General features: G+C 38.4%; 1 protein-coding gene across 4 annotated transcripts in view; it reads left to right on the top strand.

The window, feature by feature from the left end:
* The window catches only part of TMEM245 (transmembrane protein 245), a 108,725-nt gene that overhangs the window by 23,477 nt on the left and 60,855 nt on the right, over positions 1-24,393 (top strand). For 3 of the 4 annotated variants that reach the window (XM_045882869.3, XM_054509337.2, XM_045882871.3), the window contains exons 4-9: positions 2,247-2,363; positions 4,881-5,099; positions 7,626-7,795; positions 10,931-10,954; positions 16,862-16,966; positions 23,831-23,913. In XM_045882869.3, coding sequence (XP_045738825.1) covers positions 2,247-2,363; positions 4,881-5,099; positions 7,626-7,795; positions 10,931-10,954; positions 16,862-16,966; positions 23,831-23,913 — 718 coding nt within the window. The remainder of the gene's footprint in view (positions 1-2,246; positions 2,364-4,880; positions 5,100-7,625; positions 7,796-10,930; positions 10,955-16,861; positions 16,967-23,830; positions 23,914-24,393) is intronic. The other variant, XM_045882870.3, reaches the window with a different exon arrangement.

Genomic DNA, 24,393 nt, shown 5'->3' with positions numbered 1-24,393 from the left:
CATTTTCATTTCTTAAAGAGAAGCTATTCCTGATTCTCCAGACTAAGTCAGATTTTTTCTGTTAGGAGTTCATAAAATAGTATGTTTCCCTTATAGCAGTCACTATAGTTTGTATGCATTCACATTTGTGTGTTGTTTTTTTTTTAATTTTTAATTTTTAAGTAATGTGTACACCCAGTATGGGGCTCAAACTCACAACCCCAAGATTAAGAGTAGCACACATGCTCTATCAAGTGAGCCAGCCAGGTGCCCCTCTTTTTTTTTTTTTTTCTTTAAGGTGAATTAACAAATTATTCCCTAAGTATGATAAGAATTTTTTTTTTCCATGTGGTTCTTTAATTCGTATCTGTCTCTTCCACTAAACTCCATGGGGGTAGAGTCTGTGTCTTTATCCCTAGCATTCAATACAGTGAGTGATGAGAACATGTGAGGCATGAAAGACAGTGTCTTTCTTTCTTTCTTTTTTTTTTTTTAAGATTTTATTTATTTATTTGATAGAGAGAGAGACAGCGAGGGAGGGAACATAAGCAGGGGGAGTGGGAGAGGGAGAAGCAGGCTTTCCGCCGAGCAGGGAGCCCGATGTGGGGCTCGATCCCAGGACCCTGAGATCATGACCTTAGCTGAAGGCAGGCGCTTAATGCCTGAGCCACCCAGGCGCCCCGACAGCGTCTTTCCCTCTCAACCTGTTCCCTTATTGGCGTGTAGGAAACACCTTACATACTTAGGCCAGAAGAATAGGTCCCAGTTGTTCTCTTCCCAGATCATGAGTTTGAATTTCTCTTGGATTGTCTAAAAACATACCTCTGTTAGGCATTTATTAGAGGAAGAATAGGATATGGTTGAGTAAGATGAATGCTCTTGATCCTGATGGTTCGGTCTACCGGTGAGCCATTTCAGGGCCTGGACTACTTGTCTCTGGGACATGGCCAGCCTTGGATTTGTTGAGTAGGTGGAATTCATTTGGAGCTGAAATTCATTGGCTTTCTGAATGGTCAAAGCTATTTTCATTGGTTTGGCAGAATTCTCTGTTGTTACATTGTATATTGGCCTACCAAAAGTGAGGTCCCATCTCTATGAGTATGGGTGTATGATTTGGTGAGTGTTAATGTTCTTAGTTGTGGACAGTAGAATCCACACTAGCTAGAATAGAAAGAGATATTGGTTAGCATATAGAATTTTGGGGAAGACCAGACAATTAAGCTTGGATCTGACAGAGGCAGAAGCAGTATAACCAGAAAAAGTGCTCAGTGACACCAAAGGACTATTTGAGCAAAATGCCACAAAGTTAGAGATCAGATAGCAGAACTTTTAGAACTTCTGCTAAGTAAGTTCCTGCAGAAAAACCATGACTGTTTGACACTCGAGTGCCCAAATAACAGTCAGTCCCACTTTGGTCTTCTGGGTCTTGTACAGGTGTGCCTGTTTGGTAGAAACTGCCTTATACATGGGACCTTAGCTGCAAGGGAATCTAAGGAGTATAGTCTGTAGCTTTCCAGTCCCTTGGAGGAGGAAAGCATGCTAGAACCTGGCACTGGGTGAGCTAGTCTGTGTTGTCTGCCATAGCAGATTAAGGGCTGACCATTACAGACAGACCTCATTGGTAAGTGTTTTATTTGAGTTTAGTGCAAATGATTAAGCTTGGTGTACTACCTTTTAGGAACTTAACATGGGAACATATAACATGAAACAGAGTAATGTATTTTAGACTCTCAGTGGTGGATTTTGCCTGTGCTGAGTTATGCACCTTATGGAGCTATATGGTTTTGCATTGTACCCATATGTTTGCCTATTCATTCATGGAATGTTCTTATCGAGGGCACTGAGTGTTGGCTGTTCCGTACAGTACTGGGAGCTAGTAATGCAAAGGAGAGTAAGACAGTCTGCATTCAGGAAACTCACAGACTTGGTGTGGCAGTGTTTTTCAGCAGAGATGTGCATTTACATTAAGTTGTGAAGTTAAAAAGTAAAAAAGCAGGACTCCACATTTAGATCTCCACTCTGAGCTGCATGCACCAGTGTGAAGTTCCTAAGGGAGACTGATATGCAGAGTCCAGGAGCCAGATTTTTAGCAGACTTTCCTATTGATTCTTAAGCATTCTCCCTTGGTAAAGAACCCTTGGTCCAGTGGATCAGTTAATAACCATTTTGTTTTATTGCTTTTGAAATCTTAGGACTATATTTCCGCTTGTAACAGTTGTTTCCCACTTTGCTTTAAAAAGTTGTAAGAACACATACTTGTTTTACAGGAGCAGAGTTACCAGGGCAGGTTATTTCCATGGCAGCTTCTACTCTGGCAACCTTGGCCATCTCCATCACAGGGTACGAATCAAACCCTGAGGACCCGCCCTCCGCCCACCCTGCAGGTAACTGACCTTACGAAGGAATGTTTTCAAAATCATTCTGAAAATGAAAGACGCTTTATAAAGGATAAACTTAAGGACATGAGCATCACAGAATGTAATTTACTGGTCCTTCCTTTTCCTCTGATTTCTCTTTTTACACTTTTTCCTCCTCTCATCTTTGTTCTCACATAATCACTTTTTTCATGCTTTTAATTATTTACCTTTTTATGTTTCTTATCTTGAATCTTTATCTTTTCCCTTTTTTTTAAAAAAAAGCTTTTCTTATCTTTCTTTTGTTATTCCTTCTCACTTTCCTTTCATTTTATTTTTTTTTCTTAGTGCCCTGTGTACCTTTTCCATATTTTTTCCCACTCAGTCCTTTCCTTATTTTCCACTTCTATAGCTGTCAGTTCTTCTCCATTGATCTATTTTGCTGTCTTTACATTTGTTCTCGTTACATTTTGCTTTTGTTGTTGACCCAACTTTTTTTTTTTTTTTCTCTCTCTTACAGTCATCCATTTCTCTGGCATTTCTTGCTTTACTTCTCAAAGTTTGCTTTGCATGCCTCATGCTGTTGCTATATTAACTGTTTCCCCTAAAGTGGGCTGTTTGGTTGTTCTGGATACCATGCTCCTAAGAGATCCACCTGGTAGATTTACATCAGCTTTAAAGTCACACTGTCCTCACACAGGGTTTAGGAATGGAAAGGGCCATCTCTGTGCCAAGCGGTCTACTAGAGCCAGGGGATTTGCAGTTACAGAATATTTTTGGTGAGCTCTTCCTGAACCACTGACTTTAGAAAACTCTTAAAAGGAGGGATCAGCTAAGAAAAGTCATTTGGAGTGGTAGGAAAACACATTTTTATTTCACATTGAATCATGTTTTCAGAATGAAGGAGGGGATGATGTTTTGGTGATGAACTTACTCTTCTTCTAAGTATCTACCACACCCACCAACATGCAGTTTCCAAATTAGAAAGATTCTTAAAGAGCAGAGTCAAACAGAAGCGTATTATAACTAGTTTGGGCTTTAGCCCCAGACCTCAGGGTGGAATGTTAGTTCTGGTGAGATGGGCCGACTTACAGTGTTCTAGTGTGTCAGTAGTAACAGTTTACTCACAGATAAACATTTAACATTAGGAGAGGCACTAAGGACATTATAATACAGCACTCAGAGGGCTACTGTGTAGTTCCTTATGAACATTATGAAATGGGAGGGAAGGTTGTCTTTCAACAGTATTTAGGGAGCACCCACTGTATGTCAGGTACTATTCTGTGTGCTGTTCAGCGGAGGGAGAACAAGACAGACAAGGTCTTAGCTCTCCTGGAGGTGACATTCAACTGAAGGAAGAAAGTGCGACAGGGTAAGTGGAACACGATATAACTACATAAAACTATGTAAAAACTATGGGACAGTATAGGGGTTCTTGTTTCTTTCCTTTATTTTTGAGACTTTATGAAATATAATATCCTTTTGTCATTAGCTTTTTTAATGGAAGGCAAAATGCAAGTTGTAGGGTGTTACTCATTTTCATCATCATGGCATGTACTGAATAATATTGCTTTAAGACTTATATGATTTCTGAGGTATATGGTATGTTTTGGTAAAACCAGGAAATAGAAATAATATAACCCTATAGTAAAACTTGGTAGTTGCATTGTTAGAAAACAGTACTTTATGTGAACTCATTCGGTATGGTCTCCTTTATTTGAAAATTCCTCACCCCCAGCAATCTGTCGTTGTTTTATTTCTTATTCTAAGGGAACGACCTGTTTCAAAGCCCTGGGTTTGTTTTTATAAGAGCAGTTGGCTCCATTTTAGGTGAAATGACACTGAAAAGCCGTGTTGTATCAGAAATACATATATATCTAATAAAATTATATTAAAAGAGGTGACATTTTTAGATCTAGGAATTCTGTATCTTAATATTTGTTGCTTTATACAGTTTGAGGAGTTTTCATGGGGTAATTATAATTCTCAGCTATTTTGTCATAATTTTTGTTTAAATTACATATATATAAAACTTGGAACAGTATGAAATGTATACAGTAAAATGTGAAAAACTCACCATACCCAGCTCTACCCCCCAACGAACTCAATTTCTCTAGATTTTTTTTTTTTTTTTAAAGATTTTATTTATTTATTTGACAGAGCGAGAGTGAGAGCAGGAACACAAGCAGGGGGAGTGGGAGAGGGAGAGGGAGAAGCAGGCTTCCCGCCGAGCAGGGAGCCCGATGCAGGGCTCGATCCCAGGACCCTGGGATCATGACCTGAGCCGAAGGCAGACGCTTAACGACTGAGCCACCCAGGCGCCCCTCAATTTCCCTTGATTTAAATACGGTCAGTAGTGTAATTCTCTACACGTTTTTCAGTGCATATGCAAACACACATCCAGATCCTTGTTTCTTTTTTAACCCAGTGTAATCGTTCTGCCAGAGTCCATTTTGAAGGCTTACAGTAGAGTAGCTTAGTGAATTGCGCCGTAGGACTGCTAACTAATGTGGACTAATATGGTGGTGATTTTACCCCCCTTTTCAGAAACCATGGACAGAGGAGAGCCCCCTGCAGCGCTGTCCTCCTCTCCTTCACCTTCCTCCCCTTCACCCACTCTGGGCAGACAAAGGCCTGAAATGGGAACGTTTGTCAGGAAGAAGAAGACCAGCGACATCTACTTCGTGTCCCTCGTGTGGGCCATTATTGGAGTCCAGCTCTGGTTGAATCTGTGGATTATACAGTTGCTTCCAGTGCCTATTGCAGGTAATCGGTCCCTATGGTCTGGTCTTGGAAGCCTTCTTTTTCTTTAAATTTTGGATTTTTTTTTTTTTTTAAAGATTTATTTATTTATTTGAGAGAGAGAGAATGAGAGAGAGCACATAAGAGGGGGGAGGGTCAGAGGGAGAAGCAGACCCCCTGCCGAGCAGGGAGCCCGATGTGGGATTCGATCCCGGGACTCAAGGATCATGACCTGAGCCGAAGGCAGTCGCTCAACCAACTGAGCCACCCAGGCGCCCATAAATTTTGGATTTTAATATTTGAGGTAATATTACTCTCTTTTAAGATAAAACAGTTGTATATTTAAAGCTTCTTCTGAGAATGGAAAAGTAAGTAGTTCAGGTGAATTTTAGAAGAGTCTTTTATTTCATGCTTTCCTGATTGTTTAGGCTTAACCTCTTACTGCAATCAGAACCTTTGTTAAATTTATTTATTTATTTACTTTTTTTTTTTTAAAGATTTTATTTATTTATTTGACAGAGAGACACAATGAGAGAGGGATCACAAGCAGGGGGAGTGGGAGAGGGAGAGGGAGAAGCAGGCTTCCCGCCGAGCAGGGAGCCCGATGCGGGGCTCGATCCCAGGACCCTGAGATCATGACCTGAGCCAAAGGCAGACGCTTAATGACTGAGCCACCCAGGTGCCCCTATTTATTTACTTTTTAAAAGATTTTATTTATTTGAGCGAGAGAACGCGTGCATGAGAGCACAAACAAGGGGGGAGGGGCATAGGGAGAAGCAGACTCCCCGCTGAGCAGGGAGCCTTGTGCGGGGCTTGATCCCAGGACCCTGAGATCAGGACCTGAGCCACACAGGTGCTCCCCTTTGCCAAATTTATTAAGTCCTCAGTTGATGCTCAGGGTCCTGCCATCCAGATACCTCCTAAATTTGATTAGTCTTTTCTTTATCAAAGCTTTTCATTATTGATTTAAACATGATTTCCTTTTTGGAAGCCTGTTTTCCACCATGGTTTAAAAATCTAAACTCATTGGACCATTTACCTTCTAGATCCTTAGTTTTAAAACTTGTGATTCTCATTAACTTGGACAGTTAATGAAATAGTTACCTTGTTTAAAAAAAATAAAAGATTTGTTAGGACCAGAACACTGTATAGTGCCTGTCCTTAGGGAACATAGAATATGAGGTCGAAGTTTGTATGTGCTTCTTGCATCCTCAAACAGAACTTCTGTTTGGCAGTTGGAGCTAGTCACAAAGTACATACCATAGCCATGCTTTCTGTTAAGGAATTTATAGAAATGCTTAGTGAAATAGTTTAAATTGCTCTTTCTGGATTGTTCCATACATTTTTGGTTTTGCCAAATGATTTATTTTATACTGCCAAATTGTGTCAGGTGCTGTTGGAACCCCCTTCTGTTTAAAATTTGTTAGCAGGAGTTAACATTTATCCTAGTCATTTCTTGACCTTCAGGCCATCATAATAATTTGACATGGCTTGGGAGAGCAGGCTTTGAGCAGTTGGCCCCCAGAACATTTTCTACAGCCTGTAATTACTCTGGGCTTATTCTAGAGACCATAGGCGCTTTCCTAGGACCTCTCTAGAGATTTAAAAATGTTAATGATGGAATTGTTGAGCTGATATGTAACACTGAGCTCATGGTTCAAAAGAGTAAACTGTGAACCATTAGATTGTATGGCCAGGGGTAAGGACACAGAAATCCTTGGAATTAGGGAAATTATAGTAGTTGGGATCAGTTATCCAGGGTCCAGACTTCAAGGCACCCCCACAGATAAATAGCACTTCCTTCTGGCCCCACCACCTTCTTAGGTGGCCTTTAATAAGAAGCTCACCCCCTGCTTGCAGGGTGACCTCGCTGCCCAGTGCAGAGGGTACATACATATTGTGCTCTGTGAGTGGTCTCTGCAGAAGCTGTGCCCTGTGTGGCCTCAGGGACCATTTGTAACAACCCTGCTTGTCCCTGCTCTACTTCTCTACTGAAGCCTGCTCAGAGATTCGGATGTACAGAGCAGCATCAAGTGGAGAAATAGGAAGACCAGGGGTACAAAATCATGATGCAGATGGAATACCTGATACTTTTCTGGCCACTGACGTTAAACATACAAGGAGAAGAATAGCATTTGGCAAGAGCATCTGTAATAGCCAAGGGAATTGGGCCATGTCAGGGGTTAGGATTCTTCATCCCGGAAGGGTAAGGTGTGAGGGGCCAGGATTGTAGTCACTGAAATCTTCATGATCAGAATATCTTATGTTTATACGGTCTATGAAATAATCCCTGGCTCCTTCAGGGATTCGGACTTCACAGCGAAGGTAGTATATGGGCAGGTGGGGATTGTGTAAAAAGTTATTTGTCCTAATTCTGTCAGTTTGGAATACCATGAACTTTTCATTTCTCCCCTTGCCTTTTTTTTCTTAATTGATTTTTATTTAATATTAGCTTCACTGTTTTAGAAAGGTCACATGAAATTAAAGGACCTTTTCACGTTCTGACTTTGTAATCTATGTTTTGGTTTTATATGCATTCGTTCCTTCTAGTTTGGATCCTCAAAAAGCTTGTTATTCACTTTGGAGTGGTGGACTTCCTGGAGAAACGCTGCCTCGTGTGGTGGCAGGCCGTGGAGCACTTCCTCAGGGAGCGGCAGGAGGCTCTCGCCCCATGGCCAGTTGTTGGGCTTGGAAAATTCTTGTTAAAAGTTGATAGCAAGGTATTGTATTTTAAGACTTGGGCTGTTTTAATGGAGTTTATGTATGCATATATTCCATGTCATGGTATTTGGTATTCATACTATGATTGTCAATAACACGTTTCATGTCTACATCTGTGATGAAATTTAAAGTTTAGAATTATGGCTTCTGTAAGGGTAGGATAGATTTAGTTTGAGTCAGTATTGTGTAAGTAGTTTTCCCTCTTAAAAATGGGAGAAAAGGATGTTATGGAGCACCTGTTCAACTCCCTCATTTTATAAGGACCAAATTGAAGTCTAGAGGGGCTATGTGACTTGCATAAAATTATATTGCCAGGTAATGCTGCCTCAGTGCAGTATTTCTGGAGTAATTCCCACATGTCAGATAATGGGCTAAGTCCTCAGGAAAATCCACTGACTCACAGAAAACTAGATGCAGAAGCTCTGTTCAGTGGAGAGACAGCAGTCCATTAAAATTTAGATGCAGTGGTTAGGAGCATGAACCCTGATCCCAGTTCTGCTGTTTACTAGCTATGTGAACTTGGATGAATTTCTTAACCTTTCTATGCCTTGTTTTCCTTACCAATACAATAAATATAATAGCATGCGTCTTGGAGAACGGCTGTGGGGGTTAAATGAGTTAATAGACGTACAGTTCCTAGATTGGAGCCTGATTCATAATAAGCTCTGTGTGTTAGCTGTGGTTTTAATTTGTGGAGGAAAGTATGTACAGAGTACAGTGTTAGTACTGAGCAAGAAAGGACTCACTGTTGGCGAGGCAGTGGGTACAGTGTTAGTACTGAGCAAGAAAGGACTCACTGTTGGCGAGGCAGTGGGTACAGTGTTAGTACTGAGCAAGAAAGGACTCACTATTGGCGAGGCAGTGGGAGAGGGGAGGTTTTGCAGAAGAGGTGGTGCCGCAGCAAATTTTGAAGCGCAAGTAGGAGTTTCTTAGGTGACAGGGCAGGAGGAACAGGTGGACGGAGCAGGGCAGAGGTAGATAGAGACCGCCGCAGCCTGACTTCTTAGGGAGCACCAAGGAAACAGGCATGGTGGGATATATGCAGAAGCGAGGCTGGAGAGTCCGGCGAGACCCAGTCGGGGTCTTTGTCGGTGCTGTGCTGTGTGAGCCGGGCCTCCTCACAGAGCCTAGTAACTGTTTCCCTGAGCAGGTCTGTCCATGACTTCAGGTTAGGTGAAGTCACTAATACTGGTAGATGAAACCAGCATAGATAGAGATGAGAAGAATAACTGGAGTTCACGTGAGGTGGAAGGAAAGAAATCTTCTAAAGCCATGGTAACATCTCCTGGGCAACAGAGGTGCAGGGGGATATGTTTTTCTGTTTTTGTTTTTGTTTTTTTTAAGATTTTAATTTATTGAGAGAGAGTGAGTGAGAGGGAGAGGTAGAGAGAATTTGAAGCAGACTCCGCACTGAGCACAGAGCCCAACGTGGGTTTCGATCCTGCAACCGTGAGATCATGATCTGAGCCGAAACCAGGAGTCAGTCTTTCGTCTTCCAGAAAGCTTGCCAGTTTTAATTACCATCAATGTAACATAAGGCAGTGCCCATTTCCTGAGCTCTTGCTAATACTAGATGTTATAGTGTAACAAAATGTCCTTTTCAGTTTAATAAAAAGAAGTATCTCAGTGTGGTTTTAATTTGAAATTTTAAAAAATAGAGTTTGCTTATTGGCTATTTATATTTTTATTTTGTGATTTGCCTATTTGTATTCTTACTTTTTTCAACTTTTTAAATAAGAAGTCTAAGACTTCCCACAAATTTTAACATATTTATCACATCTTCCTGGTATAGGGTGCAGCTTTGTCTTACTAGAGCAGATTTAGTCCTTCAGACTGTTTAAAGGGGGCGAGTCTTATTTCAGTTAATTTCTGACAGCCTTACCACTATCAGAAGGGATGGACACTAAATCTTGTTTTCAGAATCCCACGGACTTGTATTTGGAACCCTTCACTTAGGACAACTCTATAGATGTGTCAGTTGAAGTTCCGGGGGTATCAAAAGTATTTGTGATGGAGTAGCCTTGTCAAAATTTGTCATTTTTTTATTCAAATTTGTATGCCAATTTGTTCTTCTTAAGGGTAAAGTAAAATGAATAAAACTAGCATTTTGGGCTATAATAATAAAACATATCAGAATAAATGTCTATTGCAAACTGAGTGTCTAGTGATAATTGATGCCATAATTATATTTTATCTAATATAATATATATGGGCTGCTGCTTTGGGGAATAAATCTGTTTTTCATGTTTCTGTTAAATTTCGATTGATTAGACTACTGTTTTTGAAAATATTCCCTACAGGAGATTGTTTGAAGTATAGTTTTAAACGTGCATTGAGTGTACTTTTAGTAAAAAACTCTGCAAAGAGCATTTAACAGTTACTCTGATAAAATTCTGCTTTTTAGCTTTTATACTTTTTATATCACTAATAATGCCTTAAGTCCTATGTTTAACAAGTTTTATATCATGTGTCCACTAACTAGCATTAGTTATTATAGTGCTAAATATTGTGAGGTGTTTAGATGAGGTAATCTTAGTGTGAAAGAAAGGATGTTACATAAAGTAGAAGGATGTGTGCCAGAAAAATTGAGATGGAAGGAAATACACCAAATATTAACAATCTTGGATGTGTCTGCTCTTTGGCCAGGTGTTCATTGTTCCAAATGAGCTCTGATGTGTTTTACTGTTTAAAAAAATGTGAAATAACCAATACTATAAAGCTACAACCACAAAGTTCAGTGAACACATAGTATATGAACATTAATTAAAAATCCTTTTGGTACATGATATGTGAAAGAATCTTAGTTATTATTCTGATCTTTGGAATTTGGTGTGACTGTTTAAGCTGATAAGTATTCAGGCTATTCTTTGTATTTTTAATTGTTGAATTGCCCACAAAGCTTGTGGTTATTTCAGTCATTGTATATCTTAAACGAATACTATATTCACTTGATTTTAAAACTTTGTTAATGCATTACAATTATTTTTCTAGTTTTTGTTTTGTTTTTTTGGTCTGGGATTATTTCCTCCTCACACTCTCAGTGACTTTCTTTTCTTTCATTACTATTATTGCATTCTCTAATGATATTCCACTGTTCTTATCTTCTCTTTCTTACCTTACCCCCTATCCTCAAGCTCTGGCACTGGCTAAATAAGAAGGTAAATGAACACATGGATGTTGGTTTTTACTATTGAATTCTGTAACTTCCCCCTGTATCTCCATTCTCATTCTGTTTCTGTCCATATGTCAAAATTAGTTTTTGCTTTTAAAGTTCAAATTAATAAGCTATGGAAGGTCGTGAAATGTTGGTACTATCACAGTACAATTTGCTAAACACCCAAAGCTATATATTTAGGATATATGGTTACTATCTCCTTGCCCAGGTGTGTGTAAGAAGTTCTGTCTTGGAGTCCTTCTGTCCACAGTGAGTGAGTGACGTTCCTTTTCAGCTCTAATGTAGCCCTACTTTAGTCTTCTTTGATGTGTGAGAGCACATTAGGCAATAGTTACCGAAAAGGAAAGAGAACTTTTTTTTTTTTTAAGATTTTATTTATTTATTTGAGAGAAAGAGAGCACGAGCGGTGGGGAGAGGCAGAGAGAGAGGGAGAAGCAGGCTCCCTTTTGAGCAGGAAACCAGATGCCGGGCTGGATCCCAGGACCCCGGGATCAAGACCTGAGCCAAAGGCAGATGCTTAACCGACTGAGCCACCCAGGCGCCCCAGAAAGAGAACTTTTTATTGCTACTTATTTTATAAATGACACAGAAGTTTTTTAAAAAGATAAATTTGTGAAATACTCGATTTACTTGGCTGGTAATTTTATATAGTATCTTTTTTTTTTTTTTTAATAGCAACTATTCTAGAATTTCATTTTTAACTTAAAAAAGATGGTGGTCATGGCCTGTGACCTCGTATTTCTCAAGGTATGAGGTTGTATGTATGGTGAATGCTTCACATGATTTGCATGAAATAGGTACATTTTTAATAACTTCGATAAAGGATAATCCAGATAAATTAGGAGTGCTGTACTTGTGACATGTAGCCCACATATAGTAGTTCTAGACTTAAATTCAGCAAATCCCTGAGACAGATAGCAGGAGATGACATTTATGTGTATTGTGTTTAGGCACAACAAAACTCTAAAATTGTCAGTGGAGATATAGCAGACCTTAAGAATGTGGTACTTCTTAGAAATAGACCAAGGTGACACATTTGGGTTAGAGTTTAGGGTTTTCTTCTTTCTTTTGAAGAAGAAGAAAGAGGGGACTTGACAGTGCCTTAAACTTCTGAACTTTGGATTGAAAATAAACAGTGTGTAAAATACATACATACATACATACACACATACACTTACCGGGCACTCCCTCGCTCCCACCAACGTACATGCTGTTGTCTGTACCTCCATTCCCTGCAAAACTAATGAGTAAATGAGTTCAATCCTTGGCAAATGATAGTGCTGCAAACAAAAGTCACATTTTCTTATTTTGATCAGAAGAGGTGGTTTTATATACTGCTCCAGCTTGTGTATATTGAAATGAAATTGTCCTCAAGGGATGAGAGAAAGGAGAGCTAAAGTCATTAGGTGCAATTTGATTTAACCTTAGGTGACTACATGAGTTAGATCACCTAATTTAGGAGCCTAATTCATAGCTAACCAGTTGTGACTCAGTTTTAAAAGATTCCTAAGAGATCAAGTGACGGTTTCCTTTCTTTGATGATTCCGTATAGCACAGGTAAAGCATTGGTGGAGAGCAGGAGTGCTGCTGTAAGTTCTGGGACTGTATGTTCTAGGAAAGCACATAAATAAGTTGAGGTCTGTTTTATTACATTACATCCAAGGTCAGAAAATTTACAGTATTGGGTATTTGGTTTTTCAGGTTCAAGTGGAGTGAACTAGGAAACTAATTCAAGGAAAGGGAGGGTGAGAGAGAACATATCTGTGGTTAATTGAGACATAACCTATTTCTCAAGGCTTGTTTTATTTTTTAGTGTTGGTTATGTGCACTAAGACTCAACTAGAATTTGGTTCAAAAAACAAAGCAAAATGAAAGGCCCAGAATAATGAAATAGAAAACTCAGTAGTGGAACGATCACTTACTTTTTTTTTTTTTTAATTTTTTTATTCTTATGTTAATCCCCGTACATTACATCATTAGTTTTAGATGTAGTGTTCCATGATTCATTGTTTGTGCATAACACCCAGTGCTCCATGCAGAACGTGCCCTCCTCAATACCCATCACCAGGCTACCCCATCCTCCCACCCCCTTCCCCTCTAGAACCCTCCGTTTGTTTTTCAGAGTCCATCGTCTCTCATGGTTCATCTACCCCTCCGATTTCCCCCCCTTCATTCTTCCCCTCCTGCTATCTTCTTCTTCTTTTTTTTTCTTAACATATATTGCATTATTTGTTTCAGAGGTACAGATCTGAGATTCAACAGTCTTGCACAATTCACAGCGCTTACTAGAGCACATACCCTCCCCAGTGTCTATCACCCAGTCACCCCATCCCTCCCACCCCACCCCCCACTCCAGCAACCCTCAGTTTGTTTCCTGCAATTAAGAATTCCTCATATCAGTGAGGTCATATGATACATGTCTTTCTCTGTTTGACTTATTTTGCTCAACATAATACCCTCCAGCCAGTTTAGAAGTTTCAAAGTCTTGCAGTATAACCATACATTTACTGACCTCTCTAAATTTTAAAAAATGCATGCCCTTCATTCACACTGGAAACATTTCAGAATGTCATTTTAAAATTACTCCCCTTCCCCTTTAAGAAAATAAAGTTTAATAACTAAGATAATTTCTCAGAGCGTAGAAGGCTGGGGAGATCACCAGGGACAGTGTGATTTCTACAGGCAGGCATTAATGACAGCTGATGGCAGTGATGACAGGTGGTGTGGATCCTGCTGCCCGAAGCTGAGTACAGCACAGGGTCTGTCTCTTTGGACAGTGCCTCTGGCATTTCTTTAGGAATTCTGTCCTCCATTCCCTTCTGCTTCTCCATTGCTTCTTTTGTCCATGTTTCTCTTCTTTTCTTTTTTTTTTTTTAAGATTTCATGCATTTGAGAGAGAGAGTGAGTGAGAGAGAGAGAGAGCACAAGCAGGGGCAGAGGAAGAAGCGCACTCCCCTGCTGAGCAGAGAGCCCAAAGCAGAGCTTGATCCCAGCACCCCGGGATTGTGGCCTGAGCTGAAGGCAGATGCTTAACTGACTGAGCCAGCCAGGCACCCCTGTGTTTCTCTTTTGATGTCCGAGTTTCTGCTTCCTTGAGAGTCTTGTTCCATTCACTCTTTCTTGGGGTTCTTATCCTCCATTTAAGTTTTCTGTCCACTTCGTTATTTCCTCTTTATTGATTGGTCCTTGGTTCTATGCACCAGTTGCCCCCAGCCACACATTTTTTTCTCCTGTTTTGACCTTTAAAAAAAAAAAAAATCTCCCTTTATTCTTTAATAAGTCTTTCCTGGTCTCTCTTTCCCACTCTTTCTCTCTCTGTCTCCCTTTTTGTCCTGTTTTTTCACTGTACCTTAGCCATGTATAATGTGAATAGATTCCCCTCCCATCTTTTTTAGTTTATATATTGAGCATCTTAAGTGGTTTTATTTATTTTAAATTTTGAATGAAACCTCTAACCCTCACTGTTAGCCCTGAATATAAATTTTTATTTAGGTGACTCTTAGTGTGGATTTTTTCCAATCCCTAGGTATATGGCTTCTGGTAGGAAAATTCTACCGTGGTTTAAAAACATAAAGCTTGATTTTGTAATATTGATATTCATAATGTGTTTGTGAATTCCATGTTTTATATGTTAGAAATACCTGGTCTTAAATTTAGTTGTACTTTCTAAATCATCATTTACATTTAAAAAACATATTTCAGAATACACATTTTTCAAAAAATTGGGGCTCCCAAGTTATTTTTAGAAATTGTAATTTGTGAATACAGATCTGGTCTTAATTCTGAAGTTATTTATGTTTGCCTGTTCAGATATATATTTGAGCTTTCACCATGTGCCGTGCACTGTCAGGCTTGGGAACTACAAAGAAGAATAATACAACCCTAGCTCTTTCCTCAGGAAACTGTCTCAAGAACTCTGTGTAGAGCTGATTTCTAATTGTGAAACTTTTCAGTTTCATTGATTTTAGAATGTACATTCAAAATACGACATCTGACCTTCCATATCTTAAAAACTTGATACTACTCTTTTTAATCTCTGCATTGTCTTTGATGCTTTGGTAGCATGCACTGAAAATTAACTCTTCTGTTTGAAGCTGTAATTGTCAAGATAAAAGATGAACTTTTTATCTTTGAGCTCACTGCATTGATCTTTTAGTGATAGTATCTTTCATGAAAGATAAAGGGATGCAAGCTTTTAGCATGGATTGGAAAATGTTTTAGAAGTCATGTTTTATTTTTAACCACCGTTTGCTCTTGTTTGTTTAACTCACTGGAGAGCATAATTCAGATTTAAATTAAGGCTAACTTATTCAGCAATGCTGTAGCTTATGTAGGGGTTGAGGGGTGCAATGTGGTATTTCAGCAGTCATCTAATTGATTTTATTTTTGAAATGTTAAATGTAGCTTTGCATGGCAGAAATTCTAGAAATCTGTCAGAATTATATATTCTGAAAACAAACATTTTTTTTTTTTTAAGAATTTTTAAATTTATTTGCAAGAGAGACAATGAGAGACAGAGAGCATGAGAGGGAGGAGGGTCAGAGGGAGAAGCAGACTCCCTGCTGAGCAGGGAGCCCGATGCGGGACTCGATCCTGGGACTCCAGGATCATGACCTGAGCCGAAGGCAGTCGCTTAACCAACTGAGCCACCCAGGCGCCCAAACAAACATTTTTTTAAATGTAGGATTATTTGTGATTGTGAAAGATGAGAGAAGTTACACTCAAAATGGAATGTCAAGTAGCATTTAGGAAGAGCATAATTTTAATTATTGATTAAGGAATAACCATTACAATAATGATTATTCTTTATTTACAGTCAATTTGTCCTAAAGCTTATGTTTTCAAAAGAATGGAAATTTCAAGTGGAATATCAAATTTTAAAAAGTATTTTGTTAAGAAATATTTCAAATAAAAAAGATGTAAAGAACATCAGTAAGTCTATCCTCCAGCTTGATAAAACATTACCTATGTAATTAAAGCCCATTTTGTACCCCTCCTAATTGTGCATCTACCTGCTGACCCCCCCCCCCGGGTAGTATTCTGAAATTGATATTTATCATTACCTTAACATTAGATTTTTATTATTACTGTTTTTGTAACCCTAGTGGCATCAAAGGGAAAAAATATTTTGAATGTAATTCCTATTTTAATTTGCTCCTAATTTATCTATAATTTAGAGCATACCTGTTTTGTAAGAGGCATATTTTTTTTTTTAAAGATTTTATTTATTTATTTGAGAGAGAGAATGAGACAGAGAGAGCATGAGAGGGGGGAGGGTCAGAGGGAGAAGCAGACTCCCCGCTGAGGGAGTCCGATGTGGGACTCGATCCCGGGACTCCAGGATCATGACCTGAGCCGAAGGCAGTCGCTTAGCCAACTGAGCCACCCAGGCGCCCAAGAGGCATATTTTTTGTAAAGCTATCTATATTTGCTAATTGGACAGTAAAATTTCATGAGATTTGAGGTCAGCTGATGTATTATCATTATTTCATTTAAATATTTTATGTTGTTTAGAATATTTGCCAATTACAAATTACAATTTGAAATATAAATATACCACTGTATGAGAATTCAAACATAAATATGGATTATGTTCAAATTGCCTTTTCTTAGATAGGACAATAATAAACTCTTTTAATTTATTTTTTTATTATTATGTTATGTTAATCACCATACATTACATCATTAGTTAATAAACTCTTTTTATATAACAACAGTAATTAATGCTATTAGTTAATTTTCTGAAGTTGCTTACAGCTTTAATCATTATGCCACAGTTTGATTTGCAATGCTGACTATCCTATTTTGTCTTAATAATATTTGAATATGTATGAATTTTTATTAAGTTGTGCTTGAAAGATAAGTAATTCTCTTTTTTGTTTCTGTGCAGATGATCATCTGGTTGGAGAAGATGTTAGACAAAATAATAAGCATTTTCATCATATTTTTGTTAGTAATAGGAACCCTTCTTTTAGCTCTACTCCTGACTGCAAAGGTAGAGTATGATAATTACTGTTGCCATTGATAAATTCTTGTTGGAATTGTAGTATGCAGGGGTGCCTGGGTGGCTCAGTTGGTTAAGAATCTGACTCTTGGTATAAGCTCAGGTCTTGATCTCAGGGTTGTGAGTTCAAACCCCTAGTTGGGCTCTGTACTGGGCGTGGAGCCTACTTAAAAAAGAATTGTAGTATGCACAAGAAGCTGGCAGAAGCTGGCATCGAAAGCTTACTTTGCTTATAAATATATAACAATTAAATTATTTAGATTTTTGCATTATTTGTTTTTATTTTTTTTAAAAGATTTTATTTATTTGAGGGAGAGAGAATGAGAGAGAGAGAGAGAGCACATGAGAGGGGGAGGGTCAGAGGGAGAAGCAGACTCCCCGCTGAGCCAGGAGCCCGATGTGGGACTCGATCCCGGGACTCCAGGATCATGACCTGAGCCAAAGACAGTCGCTTAACCAACTGAGCCACCCAGGCGCCCTGCATTATTAGTTTTGCCATGAATTTGCCTACTTTTAATTTTCTTATGTGCATTTTAATTTTGTTATCAAAATCCTCAGAAATGAGCACAAATTAAAAAAGATTGAGATAGTGAAGAATAAATGGCTTCTTTTTTTAATGGGAGAACTGTGATCTGGTCTCATGAGTCCTAATCTAGTTAGTTCTTTATTTACTAGATCAGAATTTCTTGATTAGCTCCTTCCCTTCTTGTCCCATTGGTCTTTCTGCTAATTTACCATAGAATCTTTATGTCTTACTGTCTAGGTCCTTCCAGCTTACACTTTCAATTCTTTCTCTTCTTAGTTTGGACTGCTGTAACAGAATACCGTAGACTGGGTGGCTTAAACAACAAACATTTATTTGTCACAGTTGTGGAGTTGGGGAGTCTCAGATCAAGGTGCCACCATGGTCAAGTTCTTGGTAAAAGGCACTCTGTCCGGTTTAGAAATGACCATTTTCTCCTTGTACCCTCACATGGTGGAGAGAAAGATCACCTCTCTTGTGTCTTATAATGACACCAATCCCATAATGAGGGCTCCATCCTTGTGAACTAATTACTTCCCAAAGGCCCTGTCTCTTAACCATCATATTGGAGGTTAGAATTTGAACCTAAGAATTTTGGGAGGATACAAACAATCAGGTTTTAACACCCTTCATTATTATTATTTTTTTTTTTTTTAAGATTTTATTTATTTATTTGAGACAGAGAGAATGAGAGACAGAGAGCATGAGAGGGAGGAGGGTCAGAGGGAGAAGCAGATTCCCTGCTGAGCAGGAAGCCCGATGCGGGACTCTATCCCGGGACTCCAGGATCATGACCTGAGCCGAAGGCAGTTGCCCAACCAACTGAGCCACCCAGGCGCCCTAACACCCTTCATTATTAAAAAAAAAAAAAATTCTCTAAAGTACAGCTAAAATTTTCTCGATAGTGATGTATCTTACTGACTTTTAAAATAAATTTTTATTATGTATCTTAATCTTTATCTGAAGTCCACTGAACTTCTCATCCTAGATTTTGATATGTTACTTTCCAGGAATTGTGAAGTTTATGTGAAATCATGGATATGAAAAATTTTCATATAGTGCTGTAGAGATATGTTATCAATAGATAATCTAATATGCAGAATTTACTAAAGGATTACATTGTTTCCTGCTATGTGAATCTCCACTTGGAAGTCCTGTTCTCAGTTATTTTCAGCCTCAGTATGTCCTCAGTCTCAGCTTCTAACAACTTGCTCTCTCCATATCTCTGTTTCAGTTTCTATGTAGTTCTTATCTGTTCTTTGGATATTGATCATGTATAGTCACTTACATAAACTGTATAGACTTGTTCAGAGACCTTTTTTTGTTTTTGTTATATTTTGCCTAAGCCTGCCATTATACATTCTTACCTTCTATTCTAGTTCTTAGAGAAACCTTGTATCAGTATGATCTTCCTTTTTTTTTTTTTTTTCTTTTTCCTTTCTCCTGCTCTTCTATTCCACTTTCCTTTCTTTGTTTCTTTGCATAGGGTCTTCTTGACTGCTCATGTCAATTCTATTCATTTTTCACATCCTTTTTCTTTGTTCAACCCATGCTTCAGCAAGCTTTTGCTTTCCTGAACTTTGATAACATGTATTACTGAACCACTTTTTTGTGGTCTAGGACTTATGCAAACTGAGCTTTTGAAGGAAACTTATTGGTTATCTAGTTTATTCAATAATGGGATTGTCTAAAATATCCACTTGAATGTCTAATAGCCTTCTGAAATATAACATGTCAAAAACTGAATTTCAGCTCTTTCCTTGCTTGTCTGTTCTCCTGATAGTCTATTTTGGTGTAAATGACCACTCCGTTCTACTTGCTTAGGTGAAAAACCTTAGGGTCATCCTTTGACTACATTTTTTCCTTTTGTATCCACATCCAGTTTGTCAGAATTCTTTTTGGCTTCATCTTTGGGTAATAACAGGGCAATGATGTCAGATAATTCCTTCCCACAGAAAGGAAGAGCAAAACAGTATAAAATTATTAAAAACACTGGGACGCCTGGGTGGCTCAGTCGGTTAAGTGTCTGACAACTCAGGTCATGATCCCAGGGTTCTGGGATCGAGCCCTGTGTCGGGCTCCCTGCTGAGCAGGGAGTCTGCTTCTCCTTCTCCCTGTGCCCTTCCCCCTGCTCGTGCTCTCTCTCTCAAATAAATAAAATCTTAAAAAAAAAATTATTAAAAACACCATGTCAGGGCATTGGAAAACCATCAGTTAGGCAACAATTTGAGGAATATTTCCTCATGAAAAACTGTTACTGCAGCTGGTAAAACAGGTAGTTTGTGGCTTTCTTGCTTGGACTTTTTCTCATCCTGCTTGGCTTGGGCAACAGAAACCTGCAGCTTTTCCTGTTGGAGGTGGTAGACTTGGCTTGGGGCTGGTAACAGAGCAGCTATAAATTAAAGGGGGAGGTTCTGGAAGCAAGAGAACCATGAAGGGCTTAATAATAAGAAGATTAATAAGCCATACATCCTAAACTGGTATATGGGAGACCTCAAGGAGCTCTGTGCACTTTGAAAGCCTGGGGAGATTTGCAAGTTGGTTGTGCCTTTGATTGCATTTCTCAACTCACACATCTCAGGCTGCAGAGAATGAAGATTTGTATTGTGAAGTATCTGGGCATGATTTCTGCCAGAATCATTTGCTGTCTGCTAAGCTATGCAGGCTCAGGGGAAGGCTTTAGGCTTTAAAAAATAATAATAAAAAACACCGAGCAGAAACATCAGTGACAGGGAAGGCAGATTTTGCAGCTTAACTACAGAGAAGTTAATTGCTTGCTGAAACAAATAACAGGTCTCAGAAGAATAAAACAAAATCCAGAGTTGCTACAACACATTTTTTAAACAATTTTTTAACCAGAAATTACCAGACATAAAAGAAACAGAAAAGTGTGACTTGGAGGGGGAAAAAAAAACAGTCAAAAAAGTGGATACTTAAGTAGTGCAGATGTTGGATTTAGCAGCTATTATAAATATGTTCAAAAATTAAAGGGAAGTATGCTAATAATGTGTAAACAAATGCAGATGCTCAACAGAGAAATGGAGATTATAAAACAGAACCAAGTAGAAATCCTAGAGTTGAAAAGAGCAATAACAAATTAAAAATTTACTGGATAGGCTCAACAGCAGATTTGAGATCCAGAAAAAAAAAAAAAGAATGAATTTGAAGAAAGATTAATAGAAGGTATCCAATCTGAAGAACAAAATATTTTTAAAATAGTGGATGAGGAGAGACTCAAAGATTTCTAGGACAATAGCAAAGACTAACAGACGTGTAATTGGCATCCCAGAAAGTGAAAGGAGAAGGAGAAGAGTGGAAAAAATACTTGAAGAAATAATGGTCAGAAACTTCCCAAGTTTGATGAAAAACATTAAAATAGCCAAGAAGCTCAACAAATGCTGAGTGGAATAAATACATACAAAACAAAACCATACCTAGACACACATTGTAGTCCAACTACTGGAAGCCAAAGAGAGAAAAAAAATCTTGAAGGAAGCAAGAGAAAAATTACACATCACACACAGGAAAACAACAAACAAATAATGACTGACTTCTCATAATAAACAGTGAGTACCTCAGGAGATTGGAATGACATATTCAGTCTTGGGAAAAAACAACTAGTCAACCAAGAATTTTATATTCACAGACACTATTCTTTTTTTTTTTTTTTTTTAAAGATTTTATTTATTTCTTAGAGCAACGTGCACATGACCCAGGACCCTGGGATCATGACCTGAGCTGAAGTCAGACACTAACTGACTGAGCCACCCAGGGGCCCCTCTGAAACTATTCTTTAAAAGCAAAGGCAAAATAAAAGTATTTCTAGATAACCAAAACTGAGAATTTGTTAATAGCAGACCTGCACTGTAAGGAATGCTAAAGGAATTCCTTCTGATTGAAGAGCAATGACTCTAGAAATAACTTGTATCCAAAGGGAAGAATGAAGAGCACTTGGTAAATATGTGGGTATATATAAAAATTATATCCCCCCCCTTCTCAGTTTATTTAAACAACAGGACTATTTAAAGGAAAGTAAAAGAGTAAAACACTGTATTGTAGAGTTTATAATACACATAGATGAACTATATATGTATAACCACAGCACAAAAAGAAGACCGGGAAACAGAATTATACTGGTATGAAGTTCTTATATTTTATTGGAAGTAAGTCAATATTAACTTGAGGTGATCTGTGATAAAGATGTGGTAAACTTATGATAAATAGCAACCACTAACAAATTTTAGAGGAACTAAAATGGTATACTAAAAATATAGTTGCTTAACACAGAAGGCAGTAAAAGAATAAGAATAGGGATGAGACAGAAAGCAAATAGCAAAATGGCAGACCTAAATCCAGTCATATCAATGGATGTATTAAATGTGAAGCAATTAAATAATCAAATGGCAGAGATTTTCAGACTGGATATAAAACAGCAAGTTCTAGCTAAATGGTATCTATAAGTGTTTTACCCTTGAAATTCAAAGCCATGAAGGGGCGCCTGGGTGGCTCAGTCGGTTAAGTGGCTGCCTTCGGCTTAGGTCATGATCCCGGGGTCCTGGGATTGAGCACCACATTGGGCTCTCTGCTCAGCGAAAAGCCTGCTTCTCCCTCTCCCTCTGGCTGCCGCTCTGCCTACTTGTGCTCTCTCTCTCTCTGTCAAATAAATAAAATCTTTAAAAAAAAAAATTCAAAGCCATGAAAAGATTGATAGTAAAAGGATGAAAAAAGATATACCATGCAAACTGTAAACGTAAGAGTTGTAGAATGATTATATTAATATCAGACAATGTAGTTAAATATTACTAAAGACAAAAAAGAAATAAGGACTTTTCATAATGGTGAAGTAATACTGCAGTAGGATATACCAATTTTAAATGTGTATGTTCCTAGCAATAGAGCTCTAAAATACATGAAGCAAAATACTCAGAATTAAAAGGAGAAATAGAAAAACCATTGATTCAGTAATACTCCTCTTGCAGAAATTGAGAGAATAAGTAGATAGCAAATTAGTAAGAATATGAAAGTCTTGAAAAACACTATCAGTCAATGTGAAGTGACCACAACAGAATCATGTTCTTTTTCTTTTTCTTTTTTTCTTTTTTATTTTTTAAGATTTTATTTATTTGCGAGAGAGAGAATGAGAGACAGAGAGCATGAGAGGGAGGAGGGTCAGAGGGAGAAGCAGACTCCCTGCTGAGCAGGGAGCCCAATGTGGGACTCGATCCCGGGACTCCAGGATCATGACCTGAGCCGAAGGCAGTCGCTTAACCAACTGAGCCACCCAGGCGCCCCAGAATCATGTTCTTTCAGGTAAACATGGAATACCAGGATAAACCATATGCTCAATATGCCTAATTTAAAAACAGTAAAATACTTGGTAAAAAAAAAAATAAATAAAAATAAAAATAGTAAAATATAGGGGAACCTGGGTGGCTCAGTCCGTTAAGTGGCTGCCTTCCGCTCAGGTCATGATCTCGGGAAGTAAGCCCCATGTTGGGCTCCCTGCTCAATGGGGAGTCTGCTTCTCCCTCTGCCCCTCCCCCTGCTCGTTCTCTCTCTTTTTTTCTCTCTCTCTCTCCAATAAATCTTTTAAAAAAATAGTAAAATATAGAGCATGTTCTCTGACACTGGCTTGTTTCTTTTTATCCCTCTTTTTTTTTTTTAATTCATTTTGGGGGTGGGGGGAGTGGGAGGGGCAGAGGGAGAGAGAAAATCTCAAGCTGACTCCACGCTGAGTGGGGATCCTGACACAGGGCTTGATCTCACAACCCTGAGATCATGACTGGAGCCGAAATCAGTAGTCAGACGCTTAGCCAACTGAGCCACCCAGGCACCCCTGTCCTCCTCGTTTTGTTGGTTATTTAACAAAGTAAATTCTGAGGTGCAGTTTCAGCTGGCTTTGTTTTTTTTTTTTTTTTTACTCCAAAGCTTTACTAAATTCCTTATTTGCTTGTATGTGTCACACTGCATCATAATTTTGTAAGCTCATGCAGTGTTGGTTTTGCTTACATATACTATAGGCACGTGTGTGAACTGAATATATTTACTTATTTGTCTTGTGTGTATGTATAAATATTTGAATGTATCTTTTTATGTAATTTTTCCTGAAGTTGTTGAGCTTGAAGTCAGGGAGCTGTTATGTACTTTTTAAATTCCATAGTGAGGGTCATAGGACATTATGTATAGCAGCTGTTCAGTACAGGGTTCTAAATTAATTGATACTAAGATGCGTAATTATTTGACTCAAAAGCATAGTTCCAATAATAGTGTAGAAAAATAAATGTTAAATTGGGCTTATTTTTTATTGAGATTCTTTTCTATCCATAATACAGGTACATCAAGAGAGTGTACACATGATTGAAGTCACAAGCAATTTGATTAATGAGACTCTAGCAAATCACCCTGAGTGGGCAAAGTAAGGATATTATTTTGCAAGAATAGAAATGGATGCCCTAGGTTTAGTATCATTTCACGAAATGATCTTCATTGATGCAGCTACCTTGGAAGAGAAAAGATCGGAAGAGAAAAGCTTTGATGAATGTTGTCATTTTTGCATAAGAACTGCATGTTTTGGGGGATGGTGGGAGAGGGAAATACTTAAGATTTTGGTAACAGTTTATGGTCAATGTCTTTATATTTGAAATGAGATTTACAGTTTATAATATATTTATGATTTGCAAAGCACTTTCACCTACAGTGTGTCCTGTGTTCCTCACAGTGACTGAGGAGATTGAAGAGACAATCCCCATTTCACAGATGAGGAATCAGGATCAAAGGTTAAGAAATTAAGATAATCCCCCCAGTGGCAGAGTCAGCAGTGTTTCCACATTGTATCTTTTTTTTTTTTAAGAGTTATTTATTATAGAGATAGAGCAGAGTGGGAGGAGGGGTAGAG

The sequence above is a fragment of the Mirounga angustirostris genome, unplaced genomic scaffold (genome assembly GCF_029215605.1).
Source record: "Mirounga angustirostris isolate CCGP_5_RB_7025 unplaced genomic scaffold, mMirAng1.0.hap1 SCAF_15, whole genome shotgun sequence".
Lineage (NCBI taxonomy): Eukaryota > Metazoa > Chordata > Mammalia > Carnivora > Phocidae > Mirounga > Mirounga angustirostris.
Note: the sequence above shows the minus strand (reverse complement) of the source record. Positions and strands in the feature narration are given on the sequence as shown.